At 40.2% G+C, this 22,940-nt stretch overlaps 1 protein-coding gene across 1 annotated transcript; it reads right to left on the bottom strand.

Annotated features, from left to right (window-relative positions):
* Window positions 1-208: 208 nt before the first annotated feature.
* On the bottom strand, window positions 209-2,909 carry LOC134805673 (uncharacterized). Its single transcript, XM_063778935.1, has one exon. It carries the CDS (start codon window positions 2,543-2,545, stop codon window positions 371-373), a length of 2,175 nt encoding a protein of 724 aa, XP_063635005.1. The 5' UTR covers window positions 2,546-2,909; the 3' UTR covers window positions 209-370.
* Between the last annotated feature and the right edge of the window lie 20,031 nt (window positions 2,910-22,940).

Below are 22,940 nucleotides of genomic sequence, written 5' to 3'. Positions count from 1 at the left end.
GGAGAGTCTCAGTAAAAATGTTTATTGTTCTACAATGTTACATAAGTTAAGTCTAAAATGTTAATGTTAATGTTAAATAAATGTTAATAAAATAGTTATTTGTTTTGAATGCACCCGGTCGCTAAGAATCCGAAAAGCACACTGACTTGTACAGCCGGCCGCATCGCCAAACTAAACTGGGTCGCGGGCGCCTGTCACGTGTTCGGTGCATGTGCACTGAACATCTTGCCGAGGGCCAAAGATAGAAATTACAATAGAAACTTAAATGATAAAAATCGTAAAATGAAAGTAAATCAAAGAAACTTGTACAAATGTTGTATAAATGTTACAAATAAAATTGTATAAAACTTAGTCCTATTAATTGTTACGTTCACATAGAATCGTTACTAAACGCTATTTTTCTTATTAACACTGGGGTAGTGCCCCTTTCTGTGTAGAGAACACTATCACGGTCATTTATTTGCACTCGCGCACTTTCACTAGGCTCACTAGATTTAACACAGTCGGTGTTGCGCCTGGTGGGCTGCGGCTGCATCCCAGCCTCCGGACTGTCGACCACCTCGGCCGCTTGTCTTGAAGTTGCTGCTACAGTCTCACGTTGCGACTGTATCCTTCGCCAGCCGAGAAATATAATTATGATCGCTCCAACTATCAAAATACCGTAGATGAGGGTATAGTGGTGTATATCGTGGATCGATATCTCATTTGTTAAGGGTTGTTCTTCTTTCATAGTCTTAATTTTCTGCTCTATGCTCTCCCTTAATAATGCTGTACTACCATCTGTTGTCATTTCTATTTCCATATTCTGAATTGTTATGTTAATTACATGATTAATTGGGGCAATCTTCGGAACTTCGACATCAGGGGTTATGTTGATTGTGCTCTCCTTCTTTTTGTGGGTGTATACAGTCAAATTCTCCATTTTTATTATGCAGCCTTCGGGAATGTTTATTATGTTCGCGCCAGTCAGCTGATGTGCGGTAACTTGATCTTTGCACAAATTTCGTAGGTTGCACTTGTCGCAACAAAAAGATAGATATTGGTTTGCACTAGACAAGTTTATCCATTTGTTTTGGCATGTAATAAGATTGGTTTGACACCGATCTATGGTGTTAACTTCTCTCACACAAAAGTCAAGGTCGCTCTTCATTTTATAGATAGGGCTGGTCAATTGACATAAATATGTTGTTGAGTCACGTGACAGACAACGTTCTAACTCGTTTGTTTTTATAGGCAAGTAGGAGTCCTTTTGAAGGTTCATTGCAATATGGCTTTCAATAGGTATGACTACTAACATGTTTTTACCTACTTGTTGGGGTATGGCTTGAATGTTATATAAATCGTAGTTATCCCTGCTTATTAATGGGACACGGATTTCTAAAAGAATGTATCGTTTTGTCATGACACCTTTGATTCGCAGTAAATGGTAAATGTTTGTTAAGTCAAGTTGAATGTTATCGATAGGTAGTGTGAGTTCTTTATCCAGCTGTCCCGATATGATACTTAATTCATTTTGGAGTTGCTGCGGGCTTATCAAGTTAACGTTGATGTGTCCATTGTGTATATCTGTAATTGTATCCAGTAGTGACATTTGAATACCTTTTAAATGGGTCAGTATGTTAGTCGCGGCCATTGCTATTAAGGTGAATTCTGCTGTGACATCAAGTTCATTGACTTGTTTTGTTATTGCGAATGAATTCATTTCTATACGTGTTAAGTGGCTGTTTATCATCTTATGTTGTCTTTGTATGGTGTTTTCTGTTCTTTGGAGCAAATTGTACTCTGCTTCAACGACAGAGGTTTGATTTTTCCATAACTGGGCCAAATGTCTTTGATTCTCGCGTACTAACGCAATGTCTCGTTCGTACTGTTCTGCGAATCGACTGTCTAATACTCCGAACAGAGTGTTTGCGATGTTCCCGACGCCGTTTACGAGGCCGCGCCTCCTTCGGGCTCGAGTGTGCATTTGTTGTTTCAGCAAAACTTTGTTGTTATGTTCCAACTCTTCGAAACCGTGACGTAGTTGTAACATGATGAGTTCACAATGCGACATAGGTTTTATTTGAGTGCATATGTTATCTAAATGTTGGTAATATTTCGTAAACGCTACTGCGCCTTCCCAGTAAGGGTCTAAGTTGTAGTAGGCTATTATCTTCCACTCATCTCTGATTATCTGTATGTCGGCAACTTTGTCGAAGTAAAGCGCTTGATTTTTTGTTAACTGAGTTGTTTGCATGCACGTTCCGTGTGTAGCTATGGTTAGGATATAAAGAAACATCATAAGTAGTGTTAGGACATAAGGTCGTTGTTTGTTTGTTGAGGTGCATTGTTTCTTCTTGTTTTTCGGTTCTGAAGTTTCAGTGCTCTTTGACGTTTGTTTGTCGATAGGGAGAAGGGATAATTTTGTTATTGGCCTTTTTAACTCGCCGCTTTTTGTTTTTAGGGTAACCACTCTGACATGACCGTCCTTGCCGGGATGTACGTCGATCACTCGTCCCATAGCCCATTTTCCGGGTGGGAGGTTGTCTTCGTGGATTACAACCATGTTTCCGATCTCAATGTTTTGTTGGGGTTCTTGCCATTTTGTTCTCGCTGTCAGTTGTGTTAAATATTCTGTTTTCCACCTTTTAAAAATGTCCTGAAATATTTTTTGGCTCAAATGCCATCTGGTGCGTGCATCTTCTGCTGTATCTATTACTGTTACACCGGGCCTTCCCGGCGACAGGAAGTGGTTTGGCGTTAAGAAGTCGAGGTTGTCGATGTCGTCGTTGAGGGCGCACAATGGCCGAGAGTTAAGGCAACCTTCTATTAATGTCAAAATTGTTGAGTACTCTTCGAATGTTAATTTTTGTTCTCCTACTACCCGTTTTAAATGATGTTTGAGGCTTCGCACAGCTCTCTCCCAGATGCCACCGCGCTTGGCCATGAAGGTGCATTAAAGTGCCATTCAATGTTCATCCCGGTGATTTCGGCTAAAAAGTTGTTATCAGTTATGTGCTGTAAATGTTGATATCCCTCTTGCAGTTTCCTGTTTCCACCAACAAAGTTTTTTCCATTGTCGCTGTACATGTGGGCCGGAGCTCCTCTTCGCGCTGCCATTCTCCGGAGGGCCGCCAAAAACGCTGAACTTGTTAAGTCGGTTACCAATTCTAGATGTACAGCCTTCGTCACCATACATATAAAAATGGCTATGTAGCCTTTTAATATAACACTTGAAACTCTCGCGTTTTGTACACATATTTAATTACACAAACGGGTCTACCGCGATATAATTTCATTGTTTTTACCTTTAATTCCGACGTTTCAGCTGAGTTGCACCAGCTGTGGTCACGGAAAGACTGACGTCCCAACAAATGTCAACGGAGATATTAATAAAACACCACTAAACTACCCGAAATTAGTTTATAAAAATGTTCGGGGTAGACAAAGAAATTGCAGCTACCCGTTAAAGTTTAATGTTTATTGTCCACGGCACGACACGCAACACTCACAGTATCCGTACACTGGTCCGAAGATATATCCGCTGGTTTCAACATTTGAATCACTGGTCCCCAAGTAGACGATAATTTGTACCCGTCCGTGTTTGATTGAAATTAAAAAACACCCTAAAAATTTCAATCGTGAGGACGGGTACAAATTATCGTCTACTTGGGGACCAGTGATTCAAATGTTGAAACCAGCGGATATATCTTCGGACCAGTGTACGGATACTGTGAGTGTTGCGTGTCGTGCCGTGGACAATAAACATTAAACTTTAACGGGTAGCTGCAATTTCTTTGTCTACCCCGAACATTTTTATAAACTAATTTCGGGTAGTTTAGTGGTGTTTTATTAATATCTCCGTTGACATTTGTTGGGACGTCAGTCTTTCCGTGACCACAGCTGGTGCAACTCAGCTGAAACGTCGGAATTAAAGGTAAAAACAATGAAATTATATCGCGGTAGACCCGTTTGTGTAATTAAATAGCCTTTTAATGTTCTTGCTCCTCGCCCTTTGCTGGCCTTTATGTCTACTGCTCCCGTATAATCCACCCCCGTATGATAAAAGGGTTTGGCGGGGTTGCACCTGGCTGCGGGTAAATCTCCCATGAGTTGAATTTGTTTCTTTCCCTCTTGTTTCCGGCACGTTACGCATTTGAGTAGCTCTCTTTTCACCGTGTTATATCCTCCTGTTATCCAGTATTCCTGACGCAGGGAACTCAAAGTCAGCGTCACTCCCCCATGCAAGGTTAGCTTATGTGCCTGGTCTATAAGTAGAGTTGCCAGGCGAGACTCTCTTGGGATAATTTTTGGGTGTTTCATCTCTTCACTCATCAAGGCTTGATCTAGGCGTCCTTTAACCCTTAAAATTTGTTGTTGATCAAGAAACGGATTTAATTGTTTTAACTTACTTTGTTTTTGTACACATTTGTGCTTGCGCAAATGTTCTATTTCCTCTCCAAACTCACGTTGCTGTACATGTTTTATTATTGTTGATTTCGCTTTCCGTATTTCTTGCAGTGTCAGGTAACTCGGCAGCTGTTTACGTTTAGGTGTCAATGCTCTCTGTATCCATGCTAATATATGTATTATCTTTTCTAATGAGCTATGTTTATTTAATAACTGTTCTATAATGTTTTGATCCGTATTTGAATGTTGTATGACGTTTGAATGAAATGTTTTTTCCTCGTGATCTGTTGTGAATGTTTCTTGTTCAATGTTTTCTGGCCGGAATGTAGTTAGCCACGTAGGCCCAGTTGTCCATAAGGATTGATCGCTTAGCAGTTGAGATGCATACCATCCTCTACTTGCTGCGTCCGCTGGATTCTCCTTTGTGTTTACGTAATGCCATTGTTTAGAGGGCATGATTTCCGTGATCTGTTTGACTCTGTTTGCAACGAAGGTTTCCAGCGATTTGGTTCTCCTTGAAGCCATCCTAACGCCACCTTTGAGTCTGTCCACCCGTAGGTATTGATCTCACGATTTTCGAAGGCTCGTTTTACTTTACTCATAAGTTTCGCTAGTAAATGCGCACTGCTCAATTCAAGTTTCGGTAATGTTATTTTTGATTTTAATGGTACTAGCTTTGTTTTGGCTGCCACGAGCACTACCTTCTCCTGGTTCTTGACGCGTGCATATATGACACCTGCGTACGCGGCTAGAGATGCGTCGCAGAATCCATGTAGTTCGATGACGGCATGTTCGCGGCTATTCAGCCATCTCGGAATCTCATATTCATTAAGCTTGTTGAGGTCTGTTTGCACTTTGTTCCATTCTTTATAAATGTCTTCTGGCACTTCGGCGTTCCATTCCATTTTTGATTTCCACACACTTTGGAAAAGTAATTTCATTTTTGTTACTACTGGCGCTACCCACCCCAATGGGTCGAATACTTTCGAGATTTCCGACAAAAGGATCCTCTTTGTTATTTTGTTGTGTTGTGTCGTCTCATATCGGAAAGTAAAAGTGTCCTTTGTGGGATTCCAGCATATCCCTAGAGTTTTGGGAACGACATCTGATTTAAAATTAAAAATAACGCTGTTTTGTTGGCTGGTCATATCTGTTAATAACTCGGTACTGTTGGCTGACCACTTGCGTAGGTTGAACCCTCCCGTTTTCAATAACTGGTCTAGGTCCTTAATAACTTTCTTCCCTTGTTCTATAGAGTGTACTCCGTGGACTAAGTCGTCCATATAGAAGGATTGTTCTAAGATTCTGGAGGCTTCTGGGAAGTTGTCCCGTTCATCCTCCGCCAGCTTCTTTAGCGTCATCATTGCCAGAAATGGGCCCGCTTTCATCCCATATGTAATTGTTTTAAGTTCAAATGTTTGTAGGGGTTGTTTATTGGATTCCCTCCAGATTATCCTTTGTAAACATGCATCGTCTTCGTGAATCAAAATTTGACGGTACATTTTTTCTATGTCGGCGGTGAATGCATACCGATACTGCCTCCATCTGAGTAGTAAAAATTGTAAGTCTTGTTGTAAGTTGGGACCTTTGTACATTAGGTCGTTGAGGGAATATCCTGTAGACGTTTTTGCTGATGCATTAAATACGACTCTATATCGTGTAGTTGATGACTCGACTCGCTCAATTCCATGATGTCCTAAGTAACATTCTAGAGTCTTGTTACCGCCAGCTGGCATCATATGTTGTAGTTCAGCGTATTCATTCATAAATGTTTTATAATCCGATGCTAATTTTGGTTGTTTCTCAAACTTTTGTTCTAAATTTCGAAATTGAGCTATGGCTTTTTGTTTAGACGCTCCGAGGTTGTTCTCGAAATTGGGTTTCATGGGGAGCCGCACCTGGTATCTTCCATCTTGTTTTCTAACTGTGTTTCCTGAAAATATTGTATACATGTTACGTCTTCCGCAGATAAATCTTCCTCTTCTGTTACATCTTCTACCTCCCAAAATTGTTGTAAGTCCTCTAAGTTGTCTATCACCACGTTACAGTAGAATGTGTTGTTTGTTTGCTTTGGCTTCCCACTCAAAAGCCATCCGATCCGAGATTGTTGTGCCAGAGGCTGTGTAACATCTTTGCCTCCAAAATTTGTAATTCCTTCCAAAATAATGTTAGCGTAAATTTCTGCTCCGAATATCATGTCCACCTTTCGACTAACGTTGAACTCCGGATCCGCTAACTCAATGTTATTAATTATGGGCCATGATGGTTTACTAAATGTTTTGTTAGGCAGATCCTTAATAAGGTTGTTTACAATTATTACCTCTGCAATGAATGTGTCGTCGCTACAGTTCGACTTGCATGTTATGTTTATTTTCCCTTTAAAGTTATTTTCTTTCTCGCATACGCCGAAGATCGTTCCTCTGTGTTTTTCTCTCTTGATTCTCAGTAATTGAGCGGCCTGTTCTGTTATTAAAGAAAGCTGACTCCCTGGGTCTACCATCACCCTCATGTTGTAATAAGATCCGTCAGCACCCATCACTTTTAATTCAGCCGTAGCCAGAAGAGTTTCTAAATGTTCATTTTGTGTTTGTGCCACATGCGCGTTGCTACCTACATGCTCCTTATTTGCTGACATCGTGGCCGTGTTGTTTGTTGACTTACTTAATGCGTCATGTAAAATAGTGCTGTGCGCAGCTTGACAGTTGCGACATCGTTTTGTAGAGTTACATGTTTTTCCATTATGCGAAAACAAGCAATTAATGCATAATGACAACCTATTTACTGCCTTTAATTTTTTGTCATTTGGCATTTGTAGAAAAAATTTGCAATTATAGATTCCGTGGTCACCTTTGCACAATGGGCACTTGAAACCAGATCCGATTGGTTTCGCAATCGCTGCGTAATTCCCATTGCTTTTGTAATTGTTTGATGTATGTACTGGTTTTCGATAAGATGCAGAATGTTGTTGAATGTTTGTTGAATGTTGTGTGTTAGGTTTTTGTTGTCCGTCTTGCCTTCTCCGAGCTGACGTTTCCAGTGTTGTAAATTTGCTCTCTAGGAAGTCCAAAAGTTCTTGTAATACTGGCATATCTCTTGTATTTTTAAGGGATTCTAAATAATCCGTATATGTTTCTGAGTCTAGTTTTTGGCCCAGGATATGAACCAAAATTGGATCCCAGGTTGTTGTATCGATTCCCAGATTCTTGATGGCATTAAAAGTTTCCATAGATACATCATGCAGCCTCTTAATTTGCGCCATAGAATTTTGTTGAATGTTTGGTAACCCGAATAAAATGTTCATATGAGATGTAAAAATCATTCTCTTGTTATTGTAGCGATGATTGAGTATCTCCCAACACGTCATATAGTTGTCAGATGTTATCGGTAAATGTTGGATGAGTCGTTCAGCCTCGCCTCTAAGTTTTGCCTTTAAGAATTGCATTTTCTGCGCATTAGACAATGCGGGATTCGCATGTATCGCCTCTACAAATAAATCCTTAAACGATACCCACTGATTATAATTTCCGCTGAAGATTGGTATTTCCAGCTTGGGCGTCGTCTTCTCCCTATGCGATACTGACCACATCTTAGTGTTAATTGTTTTCTTTAATGTGTTATATTGTTTTTCGTAGGAAGCAAAACTCTCGTCGTATGTTATGTTGTTACCATTTAGCTCACTATCGATTTCTAAGTGAAGGGTATCGATTGCTTCCCACCTAGCGTTTAATGTTTTAAGAGCGTCTTCATACTCCCATTTCGCTGTCAAAGCTTCTATGTTAATGTTAGCCACTGTTCTTTGAAATGCCCTAAAATTCGCCTCCTGCTTTCGTAGCGTCTCATCTATCCGACTGTATGCCCCATGACTCTTGTACTCTTGTTCGACTGGTTCCTTAGACGAATCTCTGTTTCGCGAGTCTAGCAACTGTTTACTAGTACCCGCTAGTCCGTTTCCTACCTCCTTCGTTGGCTCCGCCCTTACAGGAGTAGAGGGCATGTTCTTCCACAACTCTTCATTCATTAAGCTCTTACACTCTTTATATTGTTCTTCCGTTGTTTCGTATATTTGCTTCGTAAAATAGGGATCCGTTCTAGGTGTCTCTGTATACAACCGATCGTGGTTAAATTGAAATTCTTTCCATAATTCCTCCAAATTTTTTAACTTCCTCCTAACATACTCCGCGTTGCTTTTCCTGTCCGCTCCATCTTTTTTAAAATTGGTTAAAACAGACTTAATTTCTTCTGCTAAAAGTACCTGATTCTTCACGTCCGTCATGTTTCCTCAGTAAGCCCAAAGATTAAATATGGAAAGATCTTACTTGAATATCTCCTGTCGTTAGTGTCACCTGGCCGACCGCTATTGCTGCAATTCGGCTCCTTTGCTGTTGCTGCTTCCACTGCAAACTGCACCACTCAAATGTTCTGTTAGTTCTTTGCACTTCACTCGCGTATACGTAGCCCGATGGTCCAAGTACAGACGCGTGCGAAGTACTTTGTTCGAAGGACCATATGTTGAGGATGGTAGCTTGCGGTGGTTGTTGAAAGTCCGGAGAGTCTCAGTAAAAATGTTTATTGTTCTACAATGTTACATAAGTTAAGTCTAAAATGTTAATGTTAATGTTAAATAAATGTTAATAAAATAGTTATTTGTTTTGAATGCACCCGGTCGCTAAGAATCCGAAAAGTACACTGACTTGTACAGCCGGCCGCATCGCCAAACTAAACTGGGTCGCGGGCGCCTGTCACGTGTTCGGTGCATGTGCACTGAACATGATTAAGAATAAGTTATTCTCATTCAATTTTTTCTCATACGAATTATTCCCGACCAAAATTATTTGAATATTTTTGACGGGAATAAAATCGAGATGATTTTATTCCTACGAATTCTTATTCAAATAATGATTCTATTCTTGAATGCCCAACACTGCATACAAGTACCTACTGACCCCGCCCGACGTTGCTTAACTTCGGTCAAAAATCACGTTTGTTGTATGGGAGCCCCACTTAAATCTTTATTTTATTCTGTTTTTAGTATTTGCTGTTATAACGGCAACAGAAATACATCATCTGTGAAAGCTGTCTAGCTATCACAGATCACGAGATACAGTCTGGTGACAGACGGACGGACGGACGGACGGACGGACGGACGGACGGATGGACGGACAGCGGAGTCTTAGTAATAGAGTCCCGTTTTACCCTTTGGGTACAGAACCCTAAAAAGGTTAACAATCTTGACGAGTAGTAACAGTTACTTATGAAAGCAAAATAACATAAATGATCGTATGTGATTCATATTTGAGGTGACTAATTTTTCAAAAGTGTTTTCATTAAAAAAAAACACGTCAAGATCGTTTATCTTCTTTCTAATGCTAAAAAAATGGATTATAGGGCCATGTAATAACAAATATTACAAAACTAAATTACTATTGATAGGTAAATCAAATCATCCCAATATATTCTTATTTCTTATTAGTAAAATAGCACAATTTATGCAAGATACGAGTTCCGTATAAATAAATACCTACAATTGGAGTGAAAACTCCGCGAGTGCTGCATGGGATATCGGCCCATGTAGTGCAAATGATAAGTTCTTCAAAATTAAGAATCAATATATTTGAGGAAAAATTCCATAAAACATTGTTAGTAATATGTGACTATAATTAACGTTAAAGAGTGAAACTCAGGTTATTGTAACAAAGACTCGTTGAACTTTAATGTAATGTCTTGGGGTCCAATCCTATGTATATGTGTCTACCTGTTCTGTTTGTTACACGTTAGGTTACTTCGATAACTCCTTAAGTACAGAAACTCGGTAGTAGACGTGTGCGCCGCGCCGGCGCGCCGCCGCCGCCGGGCTCTTTGACCATGCCGCCGCCGCCGATAAATGATCGGCGTGAAATCGGCGTGACCTTGAGTGTTGTTAATTAGATATTCCAAGTTGATTTTTGGATTACAAAATGGATTTTTTGTATTATTTATGTTACAGTTGTCAAATATACATCAATTCATATTTATAACTCCACGGCCGATTCGGCCACGGCGACTGCTATCAACTCCGTTGCTGTCTCTGGTGTGCTCGCACTTGGCTGACGTAGCCGATCTTGTTACTAAAAGTTCGCGAACATTGCGGGCATGTGAGCACACCATTTGAGTAATTATAATGTATTGCCGCAGCTGGTCTGGCTTTTACTTCATCGCGCTTGGCAGCTCTAAGCGCCGTCGCAATTCAAAATCAGTTACGTTGGCATTTATTGCTGCCCGCCATTCCGTCAGTATGGCTGCCTGCTGCTCCCATCGCGAGGGTTCTACACGACACTTTTTCATGTGCCGCTTAAGCACATCTTTGTACCTGAGGAATTGGCCGCCCTGTTTCCGCTTGCCCTCCTCAAGCTCGGAATAAAAGATGCGCTTAGCCACACGCTGGTCGTTCATCCGCGAAACGTGACCGCACCACCGAAGCTGACGTCGCATGAGGTATACCTCGATACCACCCACATTTGCTCTACGCAGCACTTCGGTATTCCGAACACGATCAGACCATCGGATCTTCAGTATCTTGCGTAGGCATCTGAGGTGGAATCGATCCAGCGTGCGGATATGGCGGCGATAAACGGTCCACGTCTCAGCGGAGTATAGAAGGTTGGGCAGCACGACTGCCATATCTTAGTGGCCAGTTTTAAGTCGTGCGAGCTGAGGACCTTGTGGTCTAACTTGCCAAAAGCTGCAGCCGCAGCCCCGATCCTGTCCTGTTGTTAATTTCAGCATCAAGGTCGCACTTGTATGTTAAAGTGCTCCCCAGGTAAAGGAACTTGTCCACCTGCTTCAGCTGGTCCTCGCCGTGTCTAACGACCAGTGCCTGTTGACTGACAACGTCCAGCGACATCACCTCAGTCTTCTTGACACTGATCTTGAGCCCAAATCTGCGACAGGACTCGTCGAAGCTGGACATGAGCTGTTGCATGCCTTCCGGGGACTCAGTCACAAAGCACAATTCATCTGCATACATGATCTCTGTGATCACTGAGTATGAGACTTTTGTGCGTGCTTTAAACCTGGCCAGGTTGAAAATGTTGCCGTCAGTGCGATAGCGGACGCGAACACCTTCAGAGCATGTGAGTAAGACTTCTTGGACTACGACCGAAAAATACAACGCGAACATAGTGGGTGCTAGGACGCAACCTTGCTTCACCCCGCACGTAACGGGGAAGAAGTCCGATTGTTCGTCGTCAGTAGCAACGCAGCACTCCATGTCGTCGTGTAGGAGTCTCACTAGCCTTACAAACTTCTCCGTGCATCCAAGCTCGCTCAGAACTATCCAGAGGGCTTCACGAGGCACGCTGTCAAACGCCGTTTCGAGGTCAACAAAGCAGAGAGACAGTTGACGACCTTGCTCTCTGCTTTTCTCTTCTAGTTGACGCACAGAGAATATAGCTTCACAGGTGCCTCGGTCAGGCCGGAAGCCTAACTAAATCAACTAAACCAACTAAATAAATACATCAATTATTAATTAAATGAAACTGAATAGCCAGTTGCAGAAACTATTTGACACACCAATTAAAGTAACTGAGTAATCCTAAGTATTTGACCGTCAACTGTTAACGAACAAACGAAGACTGCTGCCAGTGCTGCTTATACCTTGGACAGCTAGAATAACAAACCCCTCCATTCTCAAAGAGCTCTATATCGCCACTCATCTCTTCCCAACATGCCATGCGTGAGCCCTTAGATTCTTCGGACATATTATCCAACGCAAGATGTGGAGAAACACATGAATTTAAGCCGAATGAATGGCAAACGTGCTCGAGTTGGAGCATGTGTGAGATGGTCGAACGCTATGAAGAGGTCGGCTTGCAGCAGTCTGCACCGTGCAGTCCATACGGCTTATGACCGCACGAAATGGAGACAAATTACATGTGGTCGCGAGCCTCAGCAATGAGAAAACGAGAAAGAAGATACGTCTCAGTAAGCCTGGTGCTTGTACGACAAGAAAACCATTAAAAAGAAGCCATAGCAGTCCACTATAGTCTAGCAAATGTCTAGGATATGTGGAGTTCTGTTTTGTTAAAGTACGTCATTTTTAATAGGATAAGCCATGGAAAGCTTGAGAAAACGGAGTTACAGATCGGATCGAAGGTCATTGGGACCAGGTAACCTCTTAATACATGACAGTTACTAGGGAAACTAAGTTATTATACCTATCCTATATTCATTTACAAACCCTATTTTACTCACAGCATTAATATGCTATACGTAGACGAGTAACTACACGTAGTTACTCGTAACTGACCAGTAACCTGCATTGACAAAATTTTCAAGAAAAACAACAAATTAATGATTTTTCAGTCAAGGTCACGCCGATTTCACGCCGAAAACACGCCGCCGCCGCCGATTTTTTGGCAAACGCCGCCGCCGATCATTTTTTAATCGGCGCACACGTCTACTCGGTAGTTAGAAGGTACTTACCTAACGCACATGTTCCGTGCTTACTTACGGATAGTTTTACAATGATGTGTTAATTGTACGCTTTATCATGTGCCTAAGTGTCGTGTGCCTGCTAGCTGCGAGCACTCCTCCAAGTACGCACGTTTTAGAAGCTAGTGTAATGGACATTTTCAAAGTTGCTGTCGACGAATTATACTAATACCTTTCGCAGAAACAGATTTGGTATGAACAATTCATAATTCGATTGATGCAACAGGAACTGGACTTTGAAAATTTCTAATCTAATCCATTCCTAATGATTCTAAATGTGATTTCAATGTGGAAAAGGAAAACGATCTTATTGACAGATTCGTTGAAAATTGAGCCTCCGTGGATCTAAAAGGAATGTTGAATCTAGGGGTTTCAGTGACAATAAACAAGTGATTATGGAAAAAATATTGATAAAATGTTAGGATGCAACGGAAAGAGTTTTGGGCAAACATAACAACTACTAAATGAATACCGATAAAAGTCGACGGGCCGACTAGACAAAAGTCCAGAAATAAATAAATTACCTAAAGCCAATCAACTCAGGTGACTCAGCTCAGATAAGAAAGCACATCAAATTTTATGAAGGCATCTCATGACAATCAGTCAGATTCATATAATATGTATTCTCATTTGTTTTATTGATTTTATTTTCTTTTACTTTTGTAAGAATTTGATATGTTTTCTGAAAGAGCTACGTATTTGTATGATTTCATGTACATATATGTTTTTTTTTATCATATTTCTATAAAGTTATATACTTACTGAGTATAATTGCATGAATTCTATAGTAATTTAAATTGTATTTTTCTTATTTACTCGTAATGCATGTTAATTATAAGATATAATAATGTTTTGAAAAGATGTGTCCCGCCGAGTTTGTTGCCGGTCCCGTATTAGGATACCCTCCTCCAATTGAGGGGGGATTTAAATCTTCTCGAGGCAGAGGCGTACGGTTGGAGCCGGTATAGCTTTATTTGTCATTCATAAGCGCATTGTAATATGCCTACTTGAATAAACTATTTTTTATCTTTTTATCTTTTATCTTTTTATCTTTTTACTTTCTATCTTTTTACCTTTTTATCTTTTTATCTTAACTAATTTTAGTGCCAAAAGAACACATAATTCTACAAATTGACAATCAGGCCAAAGGTCAATTAAAGGTAAATAAATAGACGCTGGGTCTGTCACAATGCCACACATTGTGTAGGTATCTAAAGTAAATGCTGAAAATAAAAACAAAGTATCAATCAGTGGCGATGCGTGAAACCTTGCACTCCCACTGCGCTTTATATATGACTTGTTCCTAATCGTGAAAACATAGACATACGAAAATAGTAACCAAGTTCGTAAAACGGACTGCCAAGTGAAGGGATCAATATCGGACAATTACCCAGATATCCATGGATTTGTACTGGAATAAAAAGTTTGTAAGTGTGATAAAAAGGCACGTTAGTGGGAAATTGATATTGTGTACGTATAAAAACGTAAGGACCAGACGTGATCTTCATTGCACCAAACTACAGTTTGCCTAATTTAGGTTGAGACTAACAAAATCAAACAAACCTTGTAAATTGAGGTTGCAGATCGAACCTCTATATTTTCAAGAGTACATTATATATTATCAAAGAGTTAGTTACTTAAGTCGTTGTTTAATTATCGTATGGGTACTAAGTATCAAATATGAGCTAAAACCCAAAATGGCCTCGGGTTTTATTAAAAAGCAACGGAAAAATAATAAAGTAAAGTGAAACCGTGCTCATGGTAATGAAATTCCATTGGTTCCTTGTAAAATAAAAATAATTAGAGTTAAACAATATATGCCACCATCAAGGCAGGAAAATGAATATACACAGGTGCCAGTTTTGCTCTATAATATATTTGTAAGTGATTGAACATAATGGAAACAAAATGTCTATAAAAATAATAACAATTAATGTGACGGTAATCATGATCAAATTAAGACTGTATATTGTAGTCAAGGGCTCCTACTGTAGACTATAGTCAAGGCTAAAATCAACTTCCAATTAGTAAGCAGGTATTGGAGTTGTTTTCATGACATAAATAATCTCATTCATTATATGAGTAACAGTAAGTTGCTAGATTAACAGTACAGTCGATATAACATATTTGAATGTAATTGAGGTCAATACCTACTGTATTCAGAAAGTATTGTAATTAAAAAAACCGGTCAAGTGCGAGTCGAACTCGCGTCCCAAGGGTTCCGTACTGCACACATTTTCGAACGAGCGAGCAAAGCGAAGTTCTTTAGTAGGTACATTCAACTGTTCATTCAATTGTTCCAGACACGGCTGGCTAGGGGCACGCCCCGGCTTTTCCGTGTTTTTTAACTGAGCTATCAGAGGATAGTTACCCAATTTTTTTTTATTTTGTTCAAGTATTGTGTTAAGCATAGTGCCTACATTTTTTTGCATTGGTTAGGCGTATCTCTGTTATCTCTGTTATAACAGAGGGCTATAACCGCAAAAATCGAAGTTCGCAAATTCCTGGCATTTCTCTCTGTCACTCTTATTACGGTTTCATTGGAGTAAAAGAGAAATCTCTGCAATTTGCAAACTTCGGTGTTCGCGGTAGACCCTCTGATATACGGCAGATCAGCCTTTTCATTTATCTACTCGTACTTAAACCAATTATTTGTTCTGTTTGAGCACTAACCTCCTACAGCTAATCCTTCGACCTTACGTGGAGGCGCACTTCTCTCGGATGATTCAGGCCTTCGGCCCAACGCAGAGCTTGGCCTTCGACCTTCGCACTAGCTGTCCACACCACGTTTCAAGTAAACAATTGCGGTTGTGGCCCTGATATAGCTTATCCGCAATTCTTATTCTTAAGTCCGGCTCTCGCTTAATTGCAGACTTCTTATATGTTTTTCCAGTAATCTATAGGTATCGGGCCCAATCGCTTAACAAAAGATAGGACAAAATCGACGATCTCGTTTGCAGGAAGCATGCACATGTCGGAGGCTCCGGGCCTTCAGGACCTTCGACCTTCGCATTCAGACACTTGGTACTATAATTGTTCTAAGTTTGAGCACTAACCTCCCGCAACTCGGTACTTCGGCCGTGCGTTTCAAAAAGTCTCTAGGGGACGCTTCGGGCCTTCGGCCCTACGCGTAGCTCAACCTTCGGCCCTCGCAAAAGCTGTCCACACCACGTTTCACGTAAACCATTACGGCTGTGTCCCTAAAACAGCCCAACCGCATTTTTTTCTTCAGTCCGACTCACGCTTGACTGTAGATTTCTAATAGGTTTTCCTGTCATCTACAGGTAAAGAACTGTTATGTGTATTTTTTTCAAAATTTTAGACCCCGTAGTATCGGAGTTAAGGGGGGGGGGGGGGGTGGTCATGTTTTGCCTATTTTCTTAAGTAACATCTAAACTATTTCATATAAAATTATAGAAAAAATATATTTGAGATCCTCAAAATAAGCCCTTTCATTTAATATGTAACACGATATGGTTTGCAAAACTTTGTTTTTTAATTTTCTCATACTCCCCCTAATAGTGCCCCCTATGCTTAAAATTCATTTGTTTTTATTACATGTCCGTCTTTGGGTCATAGACTTCCATATGTGTACCAAATTTCAACTTCATTGGTCCAGTAGTTTTTGAGCAAATAGGCTGTGACAGACAGACCCACGAGTGACCCTATAAGGGTTCCGTTTTTTCCTTTTGAGTTACGGAACCCTAAAAACGGTAATAAAATAATATATCCAATGCAAATTATAATAAAAACGGTCAAATATGTAAGTACCTACATCATTATACCTGAGTAATAGAAATCTATTTGTAGGTAGGTATAGAGATCATGGTTGCGTGAATATCATACCAGGCCGCGTAGCTGGGATGCCAATCGCTTACGCTCTGTAGCGATCGAAACGCAGCTGTCACTGTCGCACTAATATGGAAGAGTGATAGAGAGACATAATGCTTTTCGTTGACGAAGCGATGGCGATTGTAACCTTGGCTAGGCCAGCAATACACAAGTAAAACTAAACAGGTTGTGGTGTATCTTGAAAGACTTTTTACCTTTTTTAACATTGGACCATTTACGTATATTATAAATTGCATCCTATCTATATTTTATACTGTATTACCTATCAAACAAGCCAAGTAAAACTGAGGCAATCGGCTGTTGCCAATAAATAATGTACATGTACGAGATGTTATTAGAAAGCAACCTGCTTGTAACAATTTTATTGGAAACTCTCGAAATAGATATTAATGTGTGAGACATGTATATAGCTTGAATGCTAATGGAAAAACATAGAAAAGTGTAAGTATCCAAAGAAAATATGTAGCAATTAAGGTTAAACTCGTAAGGTAGTTAAACCCCGAGTTATCAATGTGAATAAAAGAAGGCAGACTCAAAACTGCAAAAAGGAGATGGACAGGGACTGACATTGTAAAAGTAAAACCATAATAGCATTAAAACACTTTATTACACTAAACAAGTACATAACAATAAGAGAACATAATAAATATGTACAAAGATGAACTTATCCTTTTAAGGGGTCTCTTCCAGCTGACCACTAAGCAACTGAGAGAGATACTAGGAAGAGTTGTAAATATTCCAAGGTTGATATTGTTAAAAATGTTTATCGTTGAACTGTTGAGAAATAAATATATATACACCTCGCCGAGTTTCTTCCACCGGTTCTTCTCGGGTCTGAGGTTAACGCTGTTTTCCGAACCGATGGTAGTAAGTCGGAATTAGAATCTAAATTAACCTAGCAGTTATAAGATAAACAGATGTGAGATGATTGAACTATTGTTGCATAGCTAACGCATAATGTAAAATAAATTATTGTGTAAACGTCACATCTCTTCCTTTTTATAAATGATTTATTTTTATTTTTATTGATTTATTTTCCTCTGCGACCCGCCCGCACGCCATGACAGTTGACAACAGAATGTCGACCTGCAGGTAGTTCACATTGCACTTTTATTGTGTAAACGTCACATCTCTTTCTTTTTATAAATGATTTAAAGTCACAGAACACCGCCTCTAGAAACCTAATATTGGCCATTTTGTTCCCGACGCAAATCACCAAACTGTGAGGTGCGGGAGGGGTGCTCACGGCGTTGCGATTGGTCGTTTTAAACATGGCGCGCTGACACGTGTAAATGTAGGGATGGGACATGTTCATTACAGGTAGTGGGTACTGCTACCAGTGAGATCGAAATGTATTGTGGTAAAATTGTTACCAATTTAGTATACTTAGAGTAAACTGACTTAATAATTATACTTATTGATTAATTTAATATTTCATTAAGTAATTTAACAATGTACCTGAAATTTTTACTTAACATATTAGGGCATTTCTGTTTAAAGTACCCAGAACTTGAATTTTAAAGTTTAGAATTTTTATATTATTTCCACTCAGAATCGCAATCTCTTTCGATACGAGAAAAAAGTGTCGCCAAAATCTCATACAATTATTTTCTTTTGTCCGTTTTATTAAGGTCATAGAAGGTTGTATTGAAAACATATTCAAATGGACCAATAACATATGCCTATTACAAATCAACTCCGAGTTCTCTCGCACTTCTTTGAAGTTCATCATCAGGTCCATCTCGTGACATGAGACCTAACTGCTCACCTAGAGGATTCTAAAAAACCCATACAACATATGTCTATCACAAACCAACACCGAGTTCCCTCGAACTTCTTTGAAGTTCATCATCAGGTCCATCTCGTGACATGAGACCTAACTGCTCACCTGGAGGATTCTAAAAAACCCATACAACATATGTCTATCACAAACCAAAACCGAGTTCCCTCGCACTTCTTTGAAGTTCATCATCAGGTCCATCTCGTGACATGAGACCTAACTGCTCACCTAATAGAGGATTCTAAAAAACCCATACAACATATGTCTATCACAAACCAACTCCGAGTTCTCTCGCACTTCTTTGAAGTTCATCATCAGGTCCATCTTGTGACATGAGACCTAACTGCTCACCTAGAGGATTCTAAAAAACCCATACAACATATGTCTATCACAAACCAACACCGAGTTCCCTCGAACTTCTTTGAAGTTCATCATCAGGTCCATCTCGTGACATGAGACCTAACTGCTCACCTGGAGGATTCTAAAAAACCCATACAACATATGTCTATCACAAACCAACACCGAGTTCCCTCGCACTTCTTTGAAGTTCATCATCAGGTCCATCTCGTGACATGAGACCTAACTGCTCACCTAGAGGATTCTAAAAAACCCATACAACATATGTCTATCACAAACCAACACCGAGTTTCCTCGCACTTCTTTGAAGTTCATCATCAGGTCCATCTCGTGACATGAGACCTAACTGCTTACCTAGAGGATTCTAAAAAACCCATACAACATATGTCTATCACAAACCAACACCGAGTTCCCTCGCACTTCTTTGGAGTTCAACATCAGGTCCATCTCGTGACATGAGACCTAACTGCTCACCTAGAGGATTCTAAATAACCCATACAACATATGTCTATCACAAACCAACACCGAGTTCCCTCGCACTTCTTTGAAGTTCATCATCAGGTCCATCTCGTGACATGAGACCTAACTGCTCACCTAGAGGATTCTAAATAACCCATACAACATATGTCTATCACAAACCGACACCGAGTTCCCTCGCACTTCTTTGAAGTTCATCATCAGGTCCATCTCGTGACATGAGACCTAACTGCTCACCTAGAGGATTCTAAAAAACCCATACAACATATGTCTATCACAAACCAACACCGAGTTCCCTCGAACTTCTTTGAAGTTCATCATCAGGTCCAACTCGTGACATGAGACCTAACTGCTCACCTAGAGGATTCTAAATAACCCATACAACATATGTCTATCACAAACCAACACCGAGTTCCCTCGCACTTCTTTGGAGTTCATCATCAGGTCCATCTCGTGACATGAGACCTAACTGCTCACCTAGAGGATTCTAAATAACCCATACAACATATGTCTATCACAAACCAACACCGAGTTCCCTCGCACTTCTTTGAAGTTCATCATCAGGTCCATCTCGTGACATGAGACCTAACTGCTCACCTAGAGGATTCTAAAAAACCCATACAACATATGTCTATCACAAACCAACACCGAGTTCCCTCGCACTTCTTTGAAGTTCATCATCAGGTCCATCTCGTGACATGCGGCCTAACTGCTCCGCTGGCCTAGAGGATTCTAAAAAAACTTACACAACATGTTACCTATATATTATGTCTAAAATGGTACAATACGGTATGACGAAGCACGAAGTTTCCGCAACTGAAAAACCATCATCGTCACATCACTAGTCGAAAGGGAAAGGGATAGCGCATTGCATTTTCAAGTTGACGAAAAGGGACGGACATACTTCGCCTCTGCTTACTGACCAGTATAAAATGAACCCCGCGGACAAGAAACATTATTCAATGAAATAATAATTTCGCTTTCCTGTGGGATGTTATTCCATCTGTTTTGTAAGTAGAAGTCTTAGATGACTTGCCACACCATTTTACGCTGCAATATCCCATGATTTCCCAATGAATTCAATAGTTTACGATTTATTTTCTTAGACTCGTGCACACTGCTAACAGGTCGTAACCTTGGGCGCAACTGATCGGAGCGGCGCGCGAACAATCTTATATTTGACCTATACACCATACGGGCGGTGACCGCGAGTCGTCCTATAAGCTCGGTCTATAGGGGTTGGTCTGTGTTTAAAGTGCAATGCGAACTACCTGCAGGTCGACATTCTGTTGTCAACTGTCATGGCGTGCGGGCGGGTCGCGGAGCACACCTGACTGACCAACTGAGTTTTATTTATCACCTAATACAACGGAATCTAGACGTCACACCAATGAATACGGGACTTTAAAAATCTCAGATTAAAATTTAAACTTCAATGAGTTTGCTTTATTTCATTCTATGAACAAACGAACTTCTTCTTGATCGGGTCACTCTTGACAGAGCGGTCGTGGTCATCATTGGAAGTCTTCTTTGTGACACGTTTGACGGCTTGCCTCCTCTGTTCCCTGACGACTGGGCGTTTAGCGCATTCGTGCAAGGGGCCGTCCATTGCTGTTTTTATTTGGTCCGTCCACCTCATGGGCGACCTTCCTCGCGCTCGGGTACCTTCTACTCTGCCCTGCACCACCAGTCGCTCAATGGATACATCTCCACGTCGAGAAACGTGTCCAAAGAAAGTGAGGATGCGAGCTTGAACGATGGAGGATAGACGCTGCTTGATGCCGAGCTCTTGGAGTATGGAGACGTTGGTGCGGTGTTCAAACAAACGAACACGTGTTCCAAAAATAAGTAACACGGTAAATGGGGCCAATACGAAAAGTGACAGCTTATTAGTTACGTTCGACTGTTATTCTTCGCCATTACACTCAAAATAAAATTCACGAATAAACAATTAGCACGAAACCTGTCCTTTTATTTCCAAATCTCCAGCACAGAAGATACTGCACAACTTCTGTGTCACTGGCGTCATGGTATATGTAAATTGGCTCGGCTCGGGCTGTAGGACACTGTAACACTGTAACCAACTGTAACCAATACAATTTAGTCACAGTGTTAAGGACCTAGGCATTATGCTCGACAGTTCGTTGGATTGGAAAGCGCAGGTTTCTGAGGTCAGCCGAAAAGTTATGGGTTCTCTTCATTCACTAAATAAGCTAAAGCACTTTTTGCCTATCAAGACTAAAATTCTCCTTATAAACACTCTAATACTACCTATAATTGATTATGGTGATGTGTGTTATCCTGACCTAACTGAAGAACTTCTCAATAAGTTGGATCGCCTTCTCAATAACTGCATTCGTTTCATTTTTTGTCTGCGTAAATACGATCATGTCTCTTCATACCGCTCCCAGCTTGGCTGGCTTCCCATCCGTCAACGACGCAGTGTTCGCATGCTGTGCACTCTATACTCTGTCCTCAACGATCCACACTCTCCTGTATACCTCAGTACGGTTACCATCAGTTTGTCACTGACATAAACGCCGTCGAGAACGTAATTTACTTTCTATACATCCCGTTTGCACTAATATGCGAGTGCGAGCGAGATGTATAGAAAGTAAATCACGTTCTCGACGGCGTTTATGTCAGTGATAAACTGATGGTAACCGTACAGGTCCCTCTTTCAATACTACGGCGTTTCTCGCAACCGTCAGCTTCGCTCTTCTGGCAATATGTCCTTATCCATCCCTCCACATCGCACTGGCTTTATGTCAGATTCGTTCTGCGTGCAGGCAGCGCGCCTTTGGAACCGACTCCCCCTTAGTATTAAAAATGCCCCAAACAAGTTCGCTTTTAAGAAATCGTTACGTGCTTTCTTTGCTGGTAGAATGAAGGATTCCTAGTTTTAGTTATATAAGTTATATATTTTATTGTATATATTTAATGTTAGGTATATATATATATATATGTATATTTATATTATATGTATCGTGTATATTTTGATGTACTTGCGTATGTATGTTAAAATTCTTTAAATTAGCGTTGCGTCCTTATATTAAATTTTGTTAGTAGTAGTAGCAGTTGCACCGCCCACAATCTCTCTGCTTTGCCTTAAGGTTGACTGGTAGAGAATGCTTTTGGCATTAAGTCCGCCTTTTGTACGATAAGTTTTCTTTTGTGCAATAAAGTTTAAATAAATAAATAGATAAATAACATTAATTTTAATAAGCGTAGCTCATGTTTCCATAATATGCACGAATTGTGATCTATCACGGCATTACGGGCAATAATTTGTGGCAATTTTATTAATAACGAAATGTTACAGGGTAAAGATTACATAATCCTATGCATTGGCAAATCAGCAGGATCAATTATTAACGGTGCACTTTTATTTTCATGAAAATTCATATTTGAGGGTAGATTCACAAGTGAGCGATGAAATAATATCAAGTCTTGATAGCCGATAGTTGGTTTTAATTAACAATATGGATTTCACATCAAAATAACTTAAGATCACTTAGATTTAAATGGATTATAAAAATTAAATGTATTTTCATGAAAAATCAATTATTGAGGGTACATTCACATGTGAGCGATGAAATAATATCAAGTCGTGATA

The sequence above is a fragment of the Cydia splendana genome, unplaced genomic scaffold (assembly GCF_910591565.1).
Source record: "Cydia splendana unplaced genomic scaffold, ilCydSple1.2 scaffold_48_ctg1, whole genome shotgun sequence".
NCBI lineage: Eukaryota > Metazoa > Arthropoda > Insecta > Lepidoptera > Tortricidae > Cydia > Cydia splendana.
The sequence above is the reverse complement of the archived record's forward strand: the minus strand, read 5'-3'. Positions and strand labels throughout refer to the sequence as shown.